The 20,274-nt window shown below is 43.6% G+C and overlaps 1 protein-coding gene across 4 annotated transcripts in view; it reads left to right on the forward strand.

The window, feature by feature from the left end:
* LOC126253119 (ubiquitin carboxyl-terminal hydrolase 10-like) overlaps nt 1-20,274 on the forward strand; it is a 132,524-nt gene that overhangs the window by 26,062 nt on the left and 86,188 nt on the right. Inside the window, exons 2-3 of one of the 4 annotated variants that reach the window (XM_049954244.1) lie at nt 9,034-9,186; nt 10,737-10,850. The exons of 1 other annotated variant lie outside the window; for it this stretch is intronic. In XM_049954244.1, the coding sequence (XP_049810201.1) occupies nt 9,177-9,186; nt 10,737-10,850 (124 nt within the window). In that variant the 5' untranslated portion in view covers nt 9,034-9,176. The remainder of the gene's footprint in view (nt 1-9,033; nt 9,187-10,736; nt 10,851-20,274) is intronic. 2 more of the 4 variants (XM_049954242.1, XM_049954245.1) reach the window with 2 other exon arrangements.

Consider the following 20,274-nt stretch of genomic DNA (forward strand, 5'->3'; position numbering starts at 1 on the left):
ACCACAGGTCTGATTTGGGACTGTTACTGTTGTGGAGCAAATGAAATAGAGAAAGTCATTGGTGGTATAGTGTAAATGAGAATACAGTGATAAACAATAATAACAATAATATACACACGTCATTGTGTACCTACAACTTCTTCTATTTCCATTCACTCATAAAATAAAGGATTGAGACTTTTCACAGAATGAAAACAAAATTTGTATTCACATGTCATAGAAATTTGTCACCTGTAACAGCCAACTGGTGATAGTAGCTAGGAAATGAAATCATTGTCTTTGGGAAACTAGTCTCTGATTTCTGTGCCAGTTCTTTCCTTCTAATACCTGTGCCACTTCAAGACAGCTGCGCTTTAGCCTTTCAGTGAAGACCAAACACTGTCATCTGGGGGAAAAAAAAATCTGTATAGTCGCAAACTTTTGTACAGTGGTAGAGGGAGTGTTACAAACAATATACTAAAAACACTGACTGGTGGGGTGTGAGCATGCGAGTGGGGAGGGGGGGGGGTCTTGTAAAGGTCACTTTTAGGTTTTTCTTCAATATTTCAAAAACCTCAGCTTCTAGTGAAAATGTTTTCCAATAAAAAAATTGAACGGCATTAAATTTCCAGTATAAAAGTTCCTATTAATTTTTTCTCCAGGACTAACAGTTTCCATGTTGCCGGAGATAGAAAAATCTCAGATTATTAAAAATAGTGTTCCAATGGTATGAAACTGATATTTGTCGAATGAAGTGGGTAAGACCAAATATTGAATGTGTGTACTGCATGTGAGTGCAGTAGAACTGTATTAAGGGATAAATTGTATTCTAGGGATGTAATAGGGTGGAAGGAGGGGTTGGCTGTTTGAAGCATGAGAAAAGATAGGTCATTGAATTGTGGTGCACTTCCGTACTTAATAGATCTGCAAAATGAAAAGTGAGCATTGGTAATCTTCCAGTCTCTCCACTGCACTAAGTTGCAAAGAAGCAATTACAGGTATTTCACAAAGTTATACTGAACGTTCCGCAGGTGACAGCATGGCCCCAGTGGTCTCTTCTGAAGTAAAGAATTACTGCAAGATGGAGAGATATGAACGAAAAATGTTTCTTTCTGTGAATGTGCTGTGGAAGGAAAATAGGCTAAGAAACAAGGGGAGGGATACTACCTGCAATACGTAGTTTGCTCTATGACTGACAGGGAGTCCTTTTCGGCAGCAAAGCCATTATTCATTGTTGAGCACTTTGAGGACAGGTTTGGGGAAATATCAGCAATTTTGAAAAAGGTCAAGGAGATGGTGTGTTAATGTGTTTAGAAATCCTATGTTCCCCCTCACATGTAGCGCTTCAAATGCATGAGATTTTGCACTTGTTTCCACATTCTGATGCCGCTCCTGTCTGGTGGGAACTGTTGATGTCAGTTGCACACGAATTCACCTTGTGCTGTCCACCTGCTCTTACGATCTGTGTGGAGCACCATTTATCCTGTTTACCAGACATCACAGTCTTCCAAAGAGAAAAGAAAATGCAAGAAATACAAAATGCTTAACCGATTCGTGTATCAGAAGCCCAAGAAGAAATAAGATTGATTACATCCTGTACATATGATGACAGTCTTTGCTACGGCTGCAGGTACATCATCATCATCGTTGTCCTCTCTGGCGACAGTACCCTCACCCTCATGCCTTCTGTGTAGGGTCTTTGGGACCATTCTATTACACCACTCCCCTGGTGGCTAGGGGCCCCCCTCCTACTGTTTTACCTACACCCACTTTCGAAGTGATGACTCACCAACTAATGGAGATGTTGATCCCCAACACCCAGCAGGTGAAACAATGCCCTCCTCTGGCATCTCACCAGGAAGGGGTCCTTTAGGATGCTCCCCTCCCAGGATTATGCTGATCTGCAACCAGATACTGGCCAGCTGGTGAAGGAACCACAGGTTGCTGGTGGTAGGGTTTCACATTCCTCCTCTGTCCCTGAAACTATGGAGACAAACCCTTGCAAATATTGCAGTTATCCAAGGAGAAGAGGGACAAAAAGGAGAACTCAAAGACAAAGACAAAGGAGGTTCCGGTGGCCTGCTATGCCCCCAGAACGTACCTGTTCCTACTCTGGAGCAGAGCGAGTTCATGGTGTCCCCTGTGGCACTGACCCCCCAAACGACTAATGACCTCAGCAGTTGAGTCCCATAGTGCTCAGAGCCATTTGAACCATTTTTTTTGACCCCCCAAACAACCTGCTTCAGAACCAATGTATATTGATGCCTATCCTCGCAGTCGTTGGCAGCGGGTGACCCTGGGGCATGATGTCTCTTTGGTCCCTTCACACTCCCACAGGATGCTGGTAGTGTGATCCTCCTGTGGAACTGTAGCAGTTTTTTCCATCACCTGTCTGATCTTTGATGTCTCCTATGCGTTTCCCCTTCTTTTTGTATTGCCCTGCAGGAAACTTGGTTTCCAGCACTGCAAACTGCCTACCCTCCACAGCTGTTGGGACTATTTTAAGAATTGAAGTGACTATGACAGTGCATTGTTCAGAGTTTGTTCATGTTATGGGCTTTGTCAATAGCATACACGCACTGCTAAGTAGAATTTTGGAGGCTGTGGCTGTTCATCTGAGAAGGTTTTTGGATTCCACTGTCTGTAATGTATATCTCCCTCCTGATGGTGAAATGTCTGACTGTGCTGCCACTCCCAAATAACACCACCCCATCCTTCCTCATTTTGGGTGACTTCAGTGCCCACAACCCTTTGTGGGGCAGAATGATGACCACTTGCCACGATATAGCTATTGAAACTTGACTCTCAGAGCATGATCTTTTGATTACCCGTGTCCCCAGACACACTTCAGTGTGGCATACACATCATATTAGGCCATTGATCTTTCCATTTGCAGCCTTGGTCATCTCCCTTCCATCCATTGGAGAGTCCATAATGACCTGTGTGACAGTGATCTTTTCAGGTTGTCCATATCATCCCCAGCATCACTTGCCTGGGTGTCCACCCGGATGGGCTTTAAACTATGCTGAAGCCTTTTCCTCTGCCGTCACCTTAGCACTGTGCCATGCGGTGGTTTCAGTGCACCTGTCTAGAGCTGCCGGGAGCAGAATTGGCGATTCCCTATTCCTTGGGATCCCCCTTCCCCGTCGGAAGACAGTATGTTGGTGGACTTCAGAGATTGCCGTGGTTGTAGAGATTGCAGATGCGTTCTCCAACACCGTAAATGACATCCATTGATGGAACACCTCATTGCCTTCAGACAGCTCCGTGCCCATGTCCACCACCTAATAAATGATCGAAACGAGAATTCTGAAACCAGTATGTTGCTACCATTGACTGTGTACCACCTCCTTCGCAGATCTACGGACACAAGCCCCCCGCCCCCAGGTGTACCAGGTATCTCTGTGAATGGTATTGTCTGCATTGACCCAGATACTGTTGCTGAACATTATGTTCTGCATTGTGCTTGAGCCTCTGAATCTCAGAACTGTCAGCTTGAATTTCATGTCCCCAAATAGTGGGAGGAACGAATTCATTTACTTTTCATGACACATCACCAGGAGTCTTATAAAGCTCCATTCAGTGAGTGGGAATTAGTCAGTGCCCTAGCCCTTTGCCTTAACATGGCTGCAGGGCCAGATTGCTCCTCAGCTAGATTGCCTCCTCAGCCCACTGCTGGTGCGTCCACACCATGTCATTGCCATTTTTGACCGTATCGGAAGCAAGGGTGAGCTCCCATCTGAGTGACGAGAAAGCATGTTCGTCCCAGTACTGAAACCAGATAAACACCCTCTTGAGATGGAGAATTGTTGCCCATCACTAATCTTCTCTGCTAGTTACTCTAGCATATAGTGAGCCAATGGCTATGTTGACACCTTGAGTCTTGGGGCCTTTTGACTGCATCCCAGTGTGGCTTTCACCATGACCATTTCACCGCTGCCGACAGTTTGGTCTGCCTGGAGTCTGCTAACCAGTCAGCTTTTGCATGGTGTAAACACCCAATAGTTATCTTCTTTGAATTGTAAAAGGTGTACGACACCACATGGCATCGTCACTTCCTTGTTACTGTGCATGAGTGGGATCCCTGGGCTCAACTTCGTATTTTTTCTTGGAAAGCGCTGTTGCACTGTAATTCCCAGGTTCAGTGGTGCTCTTCCTATAGCAAGGCCCACATACAAGAGAATGGGGTACTGCAGTGCTCTTTATTGAGTGCACCCCTTTTTCTAGTGGCTATCAAAATGTCTAGCTGCAACTGTGAGGTCTACAGTGTCACCCTCTCCTCATGCCGACTATCATTGTTCCTGTATTTACTGTTGCTCCTCCATTGTGGGTTTTGCTGAATGTTGACTGCAGGGTGCCATACAAAATGTAATGTACTGGGCTGTCAATGTTTTCCATTTTTCAGCCGCCAAGACCTGTGTCATGCAATTTTGATGTACTTCCTACCCACAGCCAAAACTCTTATTGACAACCAGTTGCTGAATGTGGTGTTAACATGGCACCCCCATCTTCACCAACTTCAGCAAATGTGCTGGTCACTCTTTAATACTCTTTGCTGCCCCGTAACACCAGCTGAGGCACAGACAGCTCTACACTTTGGTGGCCTTACAAAACTCTGCTCCTGTCTCATATCGATTAAGGGAGTCTGCCATATGGCTCAGCATTGCAGATGCTGGATTTGATACACCACTGTTGGGCCCAGCTTGCAACAGGTGCATTTCAGACCATGCTGTGAACAGCCCAATCATGGAAGCTGGAAGTCGCTCCACTACATGTCAGTATCCAGCTGCGGCTCAACTATGCAGTACACTTTCGATGCTTCCCTGCTTGCGTTTTTCCTGGTGGGGCAATCCACCTCCCACAGCAGTGGCCCAGGACTGGACTCACCATCACATTTCACATACAGTTGTCTGTTCTGAACTCCAACTTCCCCCACTGTCAGCGCTCATCAAGGAGCAGTTGTGTGCATACCCCGTATTATGAACACTGTTCTTGGATGTGTTTTGACGTATCATTGGACTAAAAAACTGTTGACCCAAGGTTTTGTGCCACCTGGTCCTGACCATCCTTGATGCATTTTGCGAAATGGTATACGCTGATGGCTGTACTGTTTATGGACAAACCGGTTTTGTCTACTCACATACTAGGTGCAGTGACCTACACTCCCTGCTGAACAGATGTGGTGTATTCATTGCAGGATTGGTGCCCGTCACTGGAGGTGTCAGTCATGACCGTTCTTGTATTGGCGAGACGACCTTAATTTATAAATTATAGAGCGCAGCAATCAGTCGTCTCTCTCTCTCTCTCTCTCTCTCTCTCTCTCTCTCTCTCTCTCTCTCTCTCTTTGTGCAAATCCAGAAATCCAAATTTTGACTAGCGCCTAGCCATTATCAATGCACTATTTTCTAATCTCTATGCATGTTAGTTCCCTGTTGTTCGGGTATCAGTCACAGTTCTTTGAATATTCAAACCACCAATTTTTGTTTGCCACTTCCTATCCTACCAGTAGCGCTAGTTCAGGTCGACTCCATTCTCAGCTATCCGCAGACTCAGGAGAATGGTATTCCACCGGGTTCCATATTAAGTATCCTTTTCCTCTTCGCTATTGGTAGATTTGTGGCCTCTGTCAGACTGTTGTTCACCCCTGCTCTGTATGTCAATGACTTCTGTATCTGGGCTATTTCCCACTCTGTGGCCTGTGTGGAGTGACAGCTCCATTCTGCCGTCCTACTCAGAATCTTGTGCAGTTTTCAATTCTCTCCCTTGAAATGTGCATTTATGTTGCCAAAATGTGATTCACCTCAATCCAGAGCTCTACCTCAACACCCAGTGCCTGACTTGGTCCCCCAGTTCTGTTACTTGAGTCTTCTGTTTGGTAGTAAGCTTACTTTGTTGCCCCATATGTGCCTTCAGAAGCTTGGCTGTTTCCAATAACTGCCCACACTTCTTGGGGTGCTGATCATTTGAGTTTTTTTCCACCTTTTTCACATCTTAGTTCTGTCCTGCCTGGACTAAGGTTGTCTAGCTGATGGCTCTGCTGCTGTTCCCCTTGGGCATGGTCGACCATAGTGGTATCTGTTAGGTCACCAGTGCCTTTCGCACTATCCCTGTGAATAGTCTTCTGGTTGACACTGGCATCTCCCCCCCCCCCCCCTTTTCTTTTGGTGGTCCCAGTTCCTGGTTTCCTGTGCCATTGCTATCCGCTCTTTCCCTGCTCCTCTTTTTGGGGCCCTCACCTGCCCACTGCCTTCCCTCAGCTGCGTTGGGCTCCACTTCGCTTCTCTCTATCAGAATGTCCCCATGTTCTGTCAGGTTTGCCAGTGCTCCACAGCATTTTTATTTGCCACCATTCAGCTGGCATACATTTTTACTCCTCCTTATCCCCATTTTTTGCATTATATAGAGGTTTAATTGGCATATTTTTATGTGTATTATTCTGATTTTATTGATTCTACTGACCTTGGATGAGATGTGTTGTAGCCCCCTTGCTCTGTTGTTGTGAATGAGTCAACAACTTCATTTCTAAGCTATTCTGTGTTCAACCAATCTTCCTGTCCTAATGAGATGCAAGGACAACTGGTCCTGCAGCTAGCATCTGCATCCTCCTGTATAATTTCTTTATCTCACTCCTCAGAGATCTCACACCTGCTGTCCCAAAACTACTGTTTCACTTTCTCTCCCATCACTCTCTCACCTCCAATCTTCCCTCCATATGTTACAGTGAGCCTTGTAGTCAGCAAGTTTGAAATAAGTAAAGACCTGAAAAATTCACATTTGCGATAAATATTAATCATAGATTCTAATTCTGCTCAAAAAGTGAAACTACAAAATTATCTTGTAATAGCTATTTCATATCAATTTGTATCCAAATGAACTGTTTTATCAGATATAGTTTGAAACAAGCTTTTTGTATGCATACAAATATCGATAATTTGACAAGTTTTCCATCAGTGGTATTGTACATCATGTGGTGCATCCCAGTTTGGAAAGGGATTGTGCGTAAGAATATGTTTGCAAAATAAAAAGTGCCTAAACACAACAGCCTATCAGTGTGGTCCAGTATCTGGTACCACACCAGTTATGGGTGGTTGAAAGGTTTGTGTAATAGTCGGCATAGAACAATGAAATGCCTACATTTCTCTGCGAGCTAAAGTTCAAAAGTTGGTATAATGTGGACACTGAAACATGGCAGTTTTGTGTGGCGGGTGTTTTGAACTGTGGTTGTGTTAAATACTGGTAGAGGTCGGGCCTGAACTACCTCATTTACAACACTTTGCAGTGGCATGGTACCTGTTACTGAATGCTTTGTGTAGTGAATTGCTCATTGTTTTCATTTATAATTTTGAAATGAGTGAAAAGACCAATCCTGGCCCATCACAGAGTTAGATTACAATCCTCTTGAAACCAGAAGGGCTGAGTGGTCCCTGTGACCATATGTTAGTTATGGTTTCCCAGAAACACATAACATGGATGGAGGGTGGCTGCCGTGCAAGAGTGTTTCTCTGCACCACTCCTTGCTCTTCCAGTGGTCATAATTCTAGTTTGTTTGCACTTGTGGCTGACTTCTAGTTTATAGCATGCGCACTTTGCGCTGAAGTGACCAGGAAACAAAACCTCACAGCGGAATTCAACCATGCCAAAAGTCTTCCCTGTGTGCAAATAGTTACTTTTCATACTACTTCTACTAGTAAATATCTTGTCTGTTGTCTGTAGTGTTGCGAGGTATGGACCGTGTGGCTATGAGTGCCCACAAAAGGTCACAATCAGTATTTCAGGTTTCCTAGTTAACGAATTAAGTGGGAAACAAAAATGTCGAGTAACTCCTAGAAGTGCTCTGTTCATGAGCAGGAAAATGCTGGGGCTTCTGAACAGAAACAATTTGTTGAGAGCTTAACTAGAGCTACAAGAAAGGGAAAAAATGCAAAAACCATTTCAGAAAAATACTGCAAAATTTTTTGCAAAACCAAACTTTCCTGTCAAAGAGTTATCAATCACTTTTTAAAAATAGTCATTTTCTCAAAGCACTGAGGTTCGTCTTCAGGCACATAGGGTGACAACCTTTTAAATTTGTATGTTTAATCATTAAAAAAAATTATTTTGCATGATTTGCCAAAAGTAGATGACCCACATTGTTTGCCAGCAAGAGGATTCCTTTCAATCCTCCATGTGAAGATATTTTCACTTACTGTCCTGCTGACAGATATAATGCATCTCCTTGTCTGGTTTTAGGCATATTTGTGCCCTTCCGTTGGCATTTAATGCAATTCACCAGTCAAGGCGACTTTATTCAATTCTTTAAGCATTTAGTGACTTCCAGTACAGATACTTATGTATGTACCCTGTTACATGTGGCAAGGAGCTGGTAATTGTAGATTATATGGATGCTCAGTTGTTATTGTCATTGTTCAACATTAAAATTAATGAGTGACTGGTTGCATTGTGGTTTGACTTCCTGCTGAAATGATCCAGTTATTGACAGTGATGTCAGTCTATTGTCTAGGCAGATGAGACACATGAGAGGATTCTACTGAATTGAGATACTTCCTCCACACTTGATATAAAGACCAGTGCCTGCGTGATCTTGGAGATACGTTGTACTATTCATTGACAGCTCACAATCTGACTCCAGTCAAATGATGTGCTTTGAGCATTGTGTACTTGAATGTCACACTGGTGGTCAGTATGGGGGCCACCAGCAACCCAATATCGTGATGCCGAACTAGTCCATTCATTGCACTGACGGGAGGGCTTGTTCTCCAAAACAGTAGGTGTATCTGATTAAGTTGTTCAGCGTTGTATAAACTTGTAACAAGCTGTAGGCATGCCAGTCTGTTCTAGTAATGGAAGTAAACATCATGACAAGTATTTTGTGTTGGCGATTTCCGCAACAGCTATATATAAATTACAGTGGTTCGTAAGAAAAATGTCTTTTCCATGTTGCGCATTAAGTTTTCTTTGTTTGTCTTGTGCGCCGAGACATGTTTTGCCTTAATTACAAGGTATCTTCTGTGGGTGTCGTGAAATATCATACAATTTTTTCATTTGTACATACAGGTTTATAGAAACAAATGACACGAAACACACAAAAATGGCACTTAAATTGCTATACGTTGAAAACAGTGACAAAGAGGAAAGTTCAACTCTCAACCAGTTTGCCACCAGAGAGAAAACTGTTTGACTTAGAAATAATGAATTAGATGCTGATCTGTAAGTACACTGTCCACTTTATTGTAAAAATCTCAGTGAACTAGTTTAGATCTATAACCTATAAGTGCAAAAGATAACCGGTATGTGCAAACAAAAAAATTGTGTGATATTTCAGGATACACACTGAAGATGCCTTGTAATTAAGGTGAAACCCGCCTAGGTACACAAGATAAGTAAAAAAAGTTAATGTGCAGCATGCAAAAGGTGTTTTTCTTTTGAACACATGCTGAATTTTCAGTTGTGACTCTCAAGATTAATACTACGAGTATATTGAGGATATAGTAAAACACTGGGCCACATGAAACTTCCTGGCAGATTAAAACTGTGTGCCCGACCGAGACTCGAACTCGGGACCTTTGCCTTTCGCGGGCAAGTGCTCTACCATCTGAGCTACCGAAGCTCAGATGGTAGAGCCCTTGCCCGCGAAAGGCAAAGGCCCCGAGTTCGAGTACTGATTTTCTGGGACAGCCTTAATAAAAAAAGAGAATTTGTCCCTCATTGCTACACACTTCCAGTCTCTGTAGACAACTTCTACAAATACATAATTGTAATAAAGTCTTGACTGTATCTATTCTCAGTTAGGAGCAAGTTTATTTATGTGCTGTGGTAGGATTTGGGAGAAGTGGATAAAATCCACCAGAAAATTGAAACTGATGTGTGGCCGTTGAGATGTAGTCAGGTGACTCAAAATACAGCACACTGCGTATTTGTCTAGTGTCTATGTTTGAGTCTGACCCCAATAACCAATTATCACGTATAATCGATGTATCGTATACTGTATGTTTCCATATCAGTATGAAAGTATAAAGAAGTGGGATAATTTGAGATTGAATACCAATATTGACTAGTGTAGATTGTTACCACTTAGAGTGTGGACATGTACATTTACAAGTTGGATAAGCTAGCCCTTCAGATGAAGGAAATAGGAGAAAGTGCACATGCCTTCCTTCAACCTCTCCAACAAAAAGTTAGCTCTCTCTCTCTCTCTCTCTCTCTCTCTCTCTCTCTCTCTCTCTGTGTGTGTGTGTGTGTGTGTGTGTGTGTGTGTGTGTGTGTGTGTGTGTGTGTGTGTGTGTGTTTTTCACATGAGAAAGGAATTTGTCTAGTAACTTACCCAGCCGCCTACTTTTAAATGTGTGTTACTTCCATGCAACACCTTCTGTATATGGCGAGTAGCAATATATTCTGATTTATGTTGTTACAATATAAAGTAGAATTGTTTCCTGTTCACTCAGGTGCAAAAAAGTTGTAGGGAGAAGAAATGTAATACTCTAGGATAGAACCCTTACTGATATATCTGAAATCCCTTTATTTCCACTTTTGTCATCACATGCTGTGCATGGGTGTACTTACGATCCTTAATGCTTTTTGTGTATGATTCATATAGTACGTTGTTTATGGTGACGAATGAGTTACATATTTAGATTTATCCTTTTGCTCATGTGTGTTGTATGACAGATTTAGGAAGTAAATAAATATCACCTTAATTACCTGACTATTACATTATTTTTCCACATTTAATAATTCTTGTCTTTATTGATTGCATCCAGCTGTGGCTTCTATTCCTCACCCCACTCTACAGGATGTCTTTCTCCCCCAAACACTCTTTACTTCTGGTCCGGCCACACTTGGTGTGCCAACACTGCCACCGGTGCCGGTAACAGGTAACTTGCCAGTAATGCTACGTTCCTGAATGGTACCTTGATTTGGCTTTCTAGGGATTTTTTGTGAGAGGGGTTTGAGTGTCTGGGGCTAGTGGTTTGTTATTTTGTGCCTAAAACTTCCCATTGCATGTAACATTCTTAAGGTGTGTGTGTGTGTGTGTGTGTGTGTGTTTTCCTTTCTTCAGTCTTCTTTCTTATCACTGTTTAAAGAATGGAACTTGATAGTAGAAACTGATAATATAGGCATTGATAAATTCCCTCTTAAAGATTGTATATCAGCTTTTCTTATGAATATTTGCCACAGGTACTAGAACTTCTGCTTGCTTGTTCCAGCTTTTCTGGATATTTCGTTTTGTGTTTGTTCATCTGTAGTAAACTAGAAACTTGTTTTAATCTGCTTAAATATTTTGGATAGTTGCATGATGATTTGAACTAGTAATTGCATGTAAATTTGCAATACAGTTGGCACTTTGAAATTCACTGCTCTTATCATGCATTCTCGTAAGTACTGTAGAGAATATGTAGTGTTTCTAAAAAGCTTATGGGTTGAATTTAGCAAAATCAGTATTGAAGTAATAATGTTTGTTCTGCTAAAAAATTCCTTGTGTGTGAAGTGTTCTACTGGTGAATTTGATGGCTTCTTTTCCTTTATTCTGTAGTCTTCCTTTCCTTGCATGTTATTTATTTTTACTCAGAAAAAAAGTGCAGAGTTTCTTTTTGAAGAAATGGTGCCACCAGAATTGTGATATGCAGTACCTCAAAAAATATGCAGTACCTCACAAGTAACAGACATGGATAGCAAAGAATGAACTGGGTTTCCTGTACATCTGTTAAGTTGTATTATAATGAAAATACGAGAAACATGGCCATCATGGTTATTATGAATAAAGTTTGATATGATTGCATTTCATTATTATTTGTGATCAAAAATAGAAACATTTAATTTTTAGGCTTCTGTATTTTGTACTCATTAATCTCACATATGATTTCTCTCTTCGTATTTTTCCCCATAAAATTATTGCTGGTGTGTGTGCGCGTGCCTGCGCTGGTCAGTTCAGATGTACAAAAGAAGAGGTGTGTCTTGATTGCAAGTAGTTTTGGCAGGAGATAATTGGGATGTATGATTATATCCATCTCATGGTAGTGTTATGCGCCCTGATAGCTTAGTGGTCAGCTTGACAGATTGCCACCCTACGGGCCCGGGTTCGATTCCCGGCTGGGTCGGGTATTTTCTGTGCTCAGGGACTGGGTGTTGTGTTGTCTTTGTCATCATTTCATCCCCATCCGGCGTGCAGATCACCTAATGTGGTGTCGAATGTAATAAGACCTGCACCAAGGTGGCTGGACCTGCCCCGCAAGAGGCCTCCCGGCCATTGACACCAAACACTCATTTCCATTTCCATGGTAGTATTGTATTGATTGTTGATGTCAGGTCATAAATGGATGGCGGAAAATTAGCTGAAAATAGGCAATATTGATCAGTGAAAATTTTATATGCAATAAGTATATCTCCCACTTTAATTAAATCTGCATTAATATCAACCTAATTCACATACTTCACAAAATTATTTAATTGGATTGGTAAAAACTCTACTCACCAGGCAGAAGCAGAACACACACATAAAAGACTGTTGTAATTGACAAGGTTTTGGAGCCGACTGGAGAGGTCTAGGAAAGGGGTAGATTTCGGGAAAGTCACCCAGAATTGCAGGTCTGGAGAGACTTACTGACGGGACGAGGACGGACCTGGCTCCGAAAGCTTGCCAAATATGGCAGTGTTTATGTGTGTGTTCTGCTGCTGGTGCTTGGTGAGTAAATTCTTTATCTATCCAATTAAATAATTCACATACTTTTGATACGACTAGGATTAAAACTTCAATTCATCATTAATCAAAGTTGTTTGAGATGTTTAGTCACATATCTGGTTATTAATAATTGATTTATCTGTCTTATTAATCTTCTCATTGCCACCAACTTCAGTATGGAGAGAAAAAAACACAGGAGAAAAAAAATGCAGAATTAATGGGGGGTGGGAGGGAATTACATGGTGCTTATAGGAATCAAATACCGATCCTGAATCTCAAGTTTATTGATTTATTGGATAATGTTTCTGGATCACATATATGATGATTAAGAATGCTCAGTTATGTATTGCTTTTTTTTCATTTGTGAGCCTTTCATAGCAGGTGGTATACATATGACTTGTTATACATGAGTCAGATAGGTTTGACATGTCTGAGCCTCTCCCTTGTGTCCCAATAGTAGCCAGGCAGCCAAAATTCAGTTCTATTATCATCCAGTCTCCCTTGGCAGCAAAATAGTATTCACTCTGAAAAGTTTTCCATATGCAAAGATTTATGTTGCTGGGAATTGTAGGGGTTAGCTCTAGTCCATCTGCACTAACTGCTAGTGTCAAGGCAGTTCTGTTTTTTGTTTTCAGTTGTTCTCAGTTAGATACTGTCATAATACTACGCACATCCCAATAAACGGGTATCTAGTTTTAAATTGTAAGACATTTCCAGGGGCAGATGTGGACTCTGACCACAATCTATTAGTTATGACCTGTAGATTAAAACTGAAGAAACTGCAAAAAGGTGGGAATTTAAGGAGATGGGACCTGGATAAACTGAAAGAACCAGAGGTTGTACAGAGTTTCAGGGAGAGCATAAGGGAACAATTGACAGGAATGGGGGAAAGAAATACAGTAGAAGAAGAATGGGTAGCTTTGAGGGATGAAGTAGTGAAGGCAGCAGAGGATCAAGTAGGTAAAAAGACGAGGGCTAGTAGAAATCCTTGGGTAACAGAAGAAATATTGAATTTAATTGATGAAAGGAGAAAATATAAAAATGCAGTAAATGAAGCAGGCAAAAAGGAATACAAATGTCTCAAAAATGAGATCGACAGGAAGTGCAAAATGGCTAAGCAGGGATGGCTAGAGGACAAATGTAAGGATGTAGAGGCTTATCTTACTAGGGGTAAGATAGATACTGCCTACAGGAAAATTAAAGAGACCTTTGGAGATAAGAGAACCACTTGTATGAACATCAAGAGCTCAGATGGAAACCCAGTTCTAAGCAAAGAAGAGAAAGCAGAAAGGTGGAAGGAGTATATAGAGGGTCTATACAAGGGCGATGTACTTGAGGACAATATTATGGAAATGGAAGAGGATGTAGATGAAGATGAAATGGGAGATACGATACTGCGTGAAGAGTTTGACGGAGCACTGAAAGACCTGAGTCGAAACAAGGCCCCCGGAGTAGACAACATTCCATCGGAACTACTGACGGCCTTGGGAGAGCCAGTCCTGACAAAACTCTACCATCTGGTGAGCAAGATGTATGAAACAGGCGAAATACCCTCAGACTTCAAGAAGAATATAATAATTCCAATCCCAAAGAAAGCAGGTGTTGACAGATGTGAGAATTACCGAACAATCAGTTTAATAAGCCACAGCTGCAAAATACTAACACGAATTCTTTACAGACGAATGGAAAAACTAGTAGAAGCCGACCTCGGGGAAGATCAGTTTGGATTCCGTAGAAATACTGGGACACGTGAGGCAATACTGACCTTACGACTTATCTTAGAAGAAAGATTAAGGAAAGGCAAACCTACATTTCTAGCATTTGTAGACTTAGAGAAAGCTTTTGACAATGTTGACTGGAATACTCTCTTTCAAATTCTAAAGGTGGCGGGGGTAAAATACAGGGAGCGAAAGGCTATTTACAATTTGTACAGAAACCAGATGGCAGTTATAAGAGTCGAGGGACATGAAAGGGAAGCAGTGGTTGGGAAGGGAGTAAGACAGGGTTGTAGCCTCTCCCCGATGTTATTCAATCTTTATATTGAGCAAGCAGTAAAGGAAACAAAAGAAAAATTCGGAGTAGGTATTAAAATCCATGGAGAAGAAATAAAAACTTTGAGGTTCGCCGATGACATTGTAATTCTGTCAGAGACAGCAAAGGACTTGGAAGAGCAGTTGAATGGAATGGATGGTGTCTTGAAGGGAGGATATAAGATGAACATCAACAAAAGCAAAACGAGGATAATGGAATGTAGTCGAATTAAGTCGGGTGATGTTGAGGGTATTAGATTAGGAAATGAGACACTTAAAGTAGTAAAGGAGTTTTTCTATTTGGGGAGCAAAATAACTGATGATGGTCGAAGTAGAGAGGATATAAAATGTAGACTGGCAATGGCAAGGAAAGCGTTTCTGAAGAAGAGAAATTTGTTAACATCGAGTATAGATTTAAGTGTCAGGAAGTCTTTTCTGAAAGTATTTGTATGGAGTGTAGCCATGTATGGAAGTGAAACATGGACGATAAATAGTTTGGACAAGAAGAGAATAGAAGCTTTCGAAATGTGGTGCTACAGAAGAATGCTGAAGATTAGATGGGTAGATCACATAACTAATGAGGAGGTACTGAACAGGATTGGGGAGAAGAGGAGTTTGTGGCACAACTTGACCAGAAGAAGGGATCGGTTGGTAGGACATGTTCTGAGGCATCAAGGGATCACCAATTTAGTATTGGAGGGCAGCGTGGAGGGTAAAAATCGTAGGGGGAGACCAAGAGATGCATACACTAAGCAGATTCAGAAGGATGTAGGTTGCAGTAGGTACTGGGAGATGAAGAAGCTTGCACAGGATAGAGTAGCATGGAGAGCTGCATCAAACCAGTCTCAGGACTGAAGACCACAACAACAACAACATAGTCGGCATTGCCAACCTGGTGTAGAGGATAAGAGTGCCACTTCTGCATTTGTATTATGTGCCTGATCTCGCAAAAGAACTACAGTGAACTACAAACATAAAATGACAATCGATAACTAAACCCACAGCAACTGGAATACCAACAAGCAAAGTGAAAACTCTACGAACTTACACAGCAACCTAATACACGTCATACATATTACGAATTATTTTGCTTCTCATCATTCTGTAGCTTCTGATAAGACACTTCAGCTTGCAACCTTTCATTTTTATGACAACATTAATGTAGATTATCAAAATTTTGTGGGCTAGTTATAATGAATTCCAAAGTATAACTTCTTTCACAATTATGTAGCATTTTAATTGATATGGTCTCCCCGTCTGCCCCTTAAAAATGAAACAGTGAACCCTTTATCATCCTTACGTTTCTAGCACATCATCAGAGTTACACTCCCATGATCAACAATCTGTGGTAACTGAGGTAATTAATGTTAAGGTTAGTATGCATTCCACAATCTGACAAAATGATACAACCTTGATTTTCTTCTATTTGAAAACAAGTTTATTTAGTCAGCTATGAGAGATCTACAGTTTATTGTGGATGTGAACAACTTAACCCTTTCCCCCCAGGGGGTCCAAAACTCTTTTGTGGATATGTGCGTAGTGAGCACGGGACCCCGAGCTAATGTGGTCTTCCTTCCTTTCCGGGCTGCATACCTTCCCTTTCCGCATCCTTCTCCATCCCCCATCTTCGCCCGCCCCCCCCCCCCCCCTCCCCGCCGGCCCCACGTCCAGAGACGGACGCTTGAAACTGTAGCAAATTCTTTGCTTTCTCCGCTTGCAAGTCTTAGTCCTTCGTCCTTCCTCTGTTGTTCTCTTTTCCTTACCTCTTCTCTTTGCCCTTTTCTCCGCTGCGGCGTTTGAGACCCCTCTTCTTTCCTTTCTCTTTTTTTCCTCCCTGTGCGTGTCTGAAGGCCGACCCACGCATTTCCATGCGTAGCCGGTGACAGGGTAACGCGTAATTCCCCCGCCCCGGGGAGACAGGTAGGACACATACGTACCCCCTGCTAACGGCCAGGCCCAGGGAGGGGTGATTACCCGAGCTGATACCTTCTGAAATTGCCGATTGGTCCCTCCGTCCGTTTGTCGGGAGGTGTGACCTGAAGTGTGAACAATCACCTAAGGCGGGAGTGCCCTCAGAGAGGGCCCCCACAAGGGAGGAGCGCGCCATCGGAGATGCCGGTAATCATGGGGGATTCTTCCGCAATGGTTTCCTCACCTTCCACTATGTCTGTTCACAAGCGTAAGTTCACTGAGTCTCAGCCACAGACAGTTCTTCCATCGTTGCCACAGTTCCTTGTTGTTTCTCGGTCTGACGAAGGTCACGACTTCTCACGGTCAACCCTTTCATTATCCAGAAAGGTGTCGACGCAATTGCTGGTCCTGTAAAGTCTTGTTCCAGATTACGGAATGGCACCTTGTTGTTAGAAACAGTCAGTGCCCTCCAAGCACAAAAATTGCTGCGTACTTCACTGCTCCACACTTTCCCTGTCCGGGTTGAAGCGCACCGCACTTTAAATTCCTCTTGTGGAGTCGTTTATACACGCTCCCTCGATGGATTGTCTGACGAAGAAATTCAGCACTACCTGTCTGACCAGGGCGTAACGGCTGTTCATAGAGTTATGAAAAGGGTTGACACGAACATCATTCCAACCCGCACTGTCTTCTTGACATTTGACAAAGTTCAACTCCCATCGAAAATCAAAGCAGGCTATGAGATAATTTCCGTTCGCCCTTACGTCCCAAACCCTACGCGTTGCTATCGGTGTCAGCGGTTCAATCACACCAGCCAGTCCTGTTCCAATCCGGCCAAATGTGTTAAGTGTGGCAAGGATGCCCATGAGGGTACTTGTCCACCTCCATCCCCTCGCTGCATCAACTGTATGGGTGACCACGCTGCTTCCTCTCGAGATTGCCCCATTTTTAAAGACGAAAAGCTCATCCAGGAAATCAGAGTGAAGGAAAAGGTGTCGACCTTTGCTGCTCGAAAATTATTCGCCAGTCGACAGCCCACCGTGCCTCAGACAGGAAAATACAGCACTGTCCTTGCTTCTCCTCGGCCAGCAAAGGAGGCGGACACGCAGACTTGGGACCTCACCTTTAGTACCACGGTCGTCAGATCGGCCAGCGCAAAGATTGCCCGTTCAACCTTACCACTTTCGCCTGCCCACTCTATGGCTCACCCTTCATCGGGTTCTGCTAAATCTCTGAGCCCAAAAGTCGGACACCAAGACTTCGAAAAAAGAGCATACTCGTGAAGATTTTTTACGTACCCCAACTTCACAACCATTGGCTCCTCCTCCATCTAAACATCATATTTCCAAGAAGGCTAATAAGAAACCCAGTTTATCTCCTTCCCCGCCAAGGCGTGTCCCATCTACAGCACCACCTGGTGGAAATCGCCCTCGGCCGTCTTCTGTGTCGCCGAGGCGCACTGCTGGCGGCCGATCAACTGGCCGATCGCTGGTGGCAGGAGCTGCTTCTGAACAACCTATGGATCAGGATCTTCTGCCTTCGGCTGAATGCCATTCCATGCTGTCGGTCGCAAGCTCTGAGCAGTCGTTGAGTTGACGGGAACCTTGGTCACATTCCTCCATTTTCTGTTCACCCTATGTCCATTATCCACCTGAATATCCACGGCATTCGAGCCAATCGGGATGAATTGTCGATCGTCTTACGATCCTACTTGCCTGTCATCTTCTGTCTTCAGGAAACAAAGCTGCGTCCCCATGACCGCTTTGTTCTCCCACATTTTCAGTCCGTCCGATTTGATCTCCCCTCTGTTGAAGGCACTCCAGCACATGGAGGACTCATGATTCTTCTCCATGATACTCTCCATTATCACCCAATCCACTTAACCACCTCCTTCCAAGCTGTCGCTGTCCGTCTTTCCCTTTCTGGATATACCTTTTCTCTTTGTACTGTATACATTCCATCGTCCACACCAATGGTACGAGCTGATCTCCTTCATCTTCTTGGTCAGCTTCCACCCCCTTATTTGCTGGTTGGGGACTTCAGTGCCCACCACCCACTTTGGGGATCTCCACATCCTTGTCCATGTGGCTCACTATTGCTAGACATCTGCCACCAAGCGGATCTAGTGGGGTCCCTACATTTTTGTCTGCCTCCACGACAAATTTCTCTCATTTGGACCTTTCGATTGGTACTGTTCTGCTAGCTCGGCGCTTCGAATGGTTCGCCCTTGATGATACACACTCAAGTGACCACTTTACATGTGTCCTTAGACTGCAGCCTCAACTGCCATATATGCGCCCGCGACGCTGGAAGATTGCCCAAGCCGATTAGACACTTTTTTCGTCTCTAGCGACATTCGATGACCGTCACTTTCCTAGTGTCGACGATGAGGTCACACATCTTACCGACGTTATTCTTACAGCTGCGGAACGTTCAATACCACGCACCTCCGAATTGCCCCGGCGCCCCCCAGTTCCTTGGTGGAACGAGGCATGCCGTGACGCAATACGTGAGCGGCGACGTGCTTTTCGCGTTTTCCACCACCATCCTACTTTGGCCAACTGTATCCGCTATAAGCAGTTCCGTGCGCGATGCCGTCGCGTCATCCGCGATAGCAAGAAGGCAAGCTGGAAATTCTTTACTAGCTCATTTAACAACTTCACTCCCTCCTCGGAAGTTTGGAGTCGAATTTGACGATTAGCTGGCGCGCCTAGTTTCTCCCCGGTCTCTGGGCTCACGTTGCGCGTGATACGTTAGTGGACCCCGTCGCAATTTCTAACTCCTTGGGTAAACACTTCGCTGAGATATCGAGCTCTTCAAATTACCCGCCAGCGTTTCTCCCGAAGAAACGTGCAGTGGAAGTGCAACCTCTTGCTTTCTTCATGCACTCTCTTCTTCTCGCTCCTCCGCCCCAGGACCGGATGGTATCCACATCCAAATGTTGCTGCATTTATCAACCCATAGTCTGCGTTACCTCCTTGGCATTTATAATCAAATTTGGACCAACAGTACTTTTCCCAGACGATGGCGGGAAGCCATCGTCGTTCTTGTTCCGAAACCTGGAAAGGACAAACATCTCCCCTCTAGCTATCGCCCCATTTCTCTCAAGAGTGGTGTATGTAAGGTTTTGGAGCGTATGGTGAATTGCCGTTTAGCTTGGTGGCTGGAGTCCCGCAGTCTTTTAACACCTGCCCAATGCAGTTTCCGAAAGCATCGTTCTGCAGTTGACCATCTTGTTTCTCTCTCCACTTATATCATGAACAATTTTCTCCAGAAACGCCAAACAGTAGCAATATTTTTTGATCTGGGGAGAGCATACGATACCTGTTGGAGGACAGGCATCCTCCGCACACTGTTCTCTTGGGGCTTTCAAGGTCGGCTGCCACTATTTCTTCGCGAATTTATGGCAGAGCGCACATTTAGAGTGCGGGTGAACACTACTCTCTCCCGCACTTTCTCCCAAGAAAACGGGGTACCCCAGGGCTCCGTGCTAAGTGTTGTACTGTTTGCCATTGCCATAAATCCAATTATGGATTGTCTCCTTCCTGATGTCTCGGGCTCCCTCTTTGTGGACGATTTTGTGATCTACTACAGCTCTCAATGGACCAGCCTTCTTGAACGACGTCTTCAAGGATGTCTCGATCGCCTCTACTCTTGGAGCATCGAAACCGGCTTCCG

Source organism: Schistocerca nitens, chromosome 4, assembly GCF_023898315.1.
Source record: "Schistocerca nitens isolate TAMUIC-IGC-003100 chromosome 4, iqSchNite1.1, whole genome shotgun sequence".
In the NCBI taxonomy this organism is placed as follows: Eukaryota; Metazoa; Arthropoda; class Insecta; order Orthoptera; family Acrididae; genus Schistocerca; species Schistocerca nitens.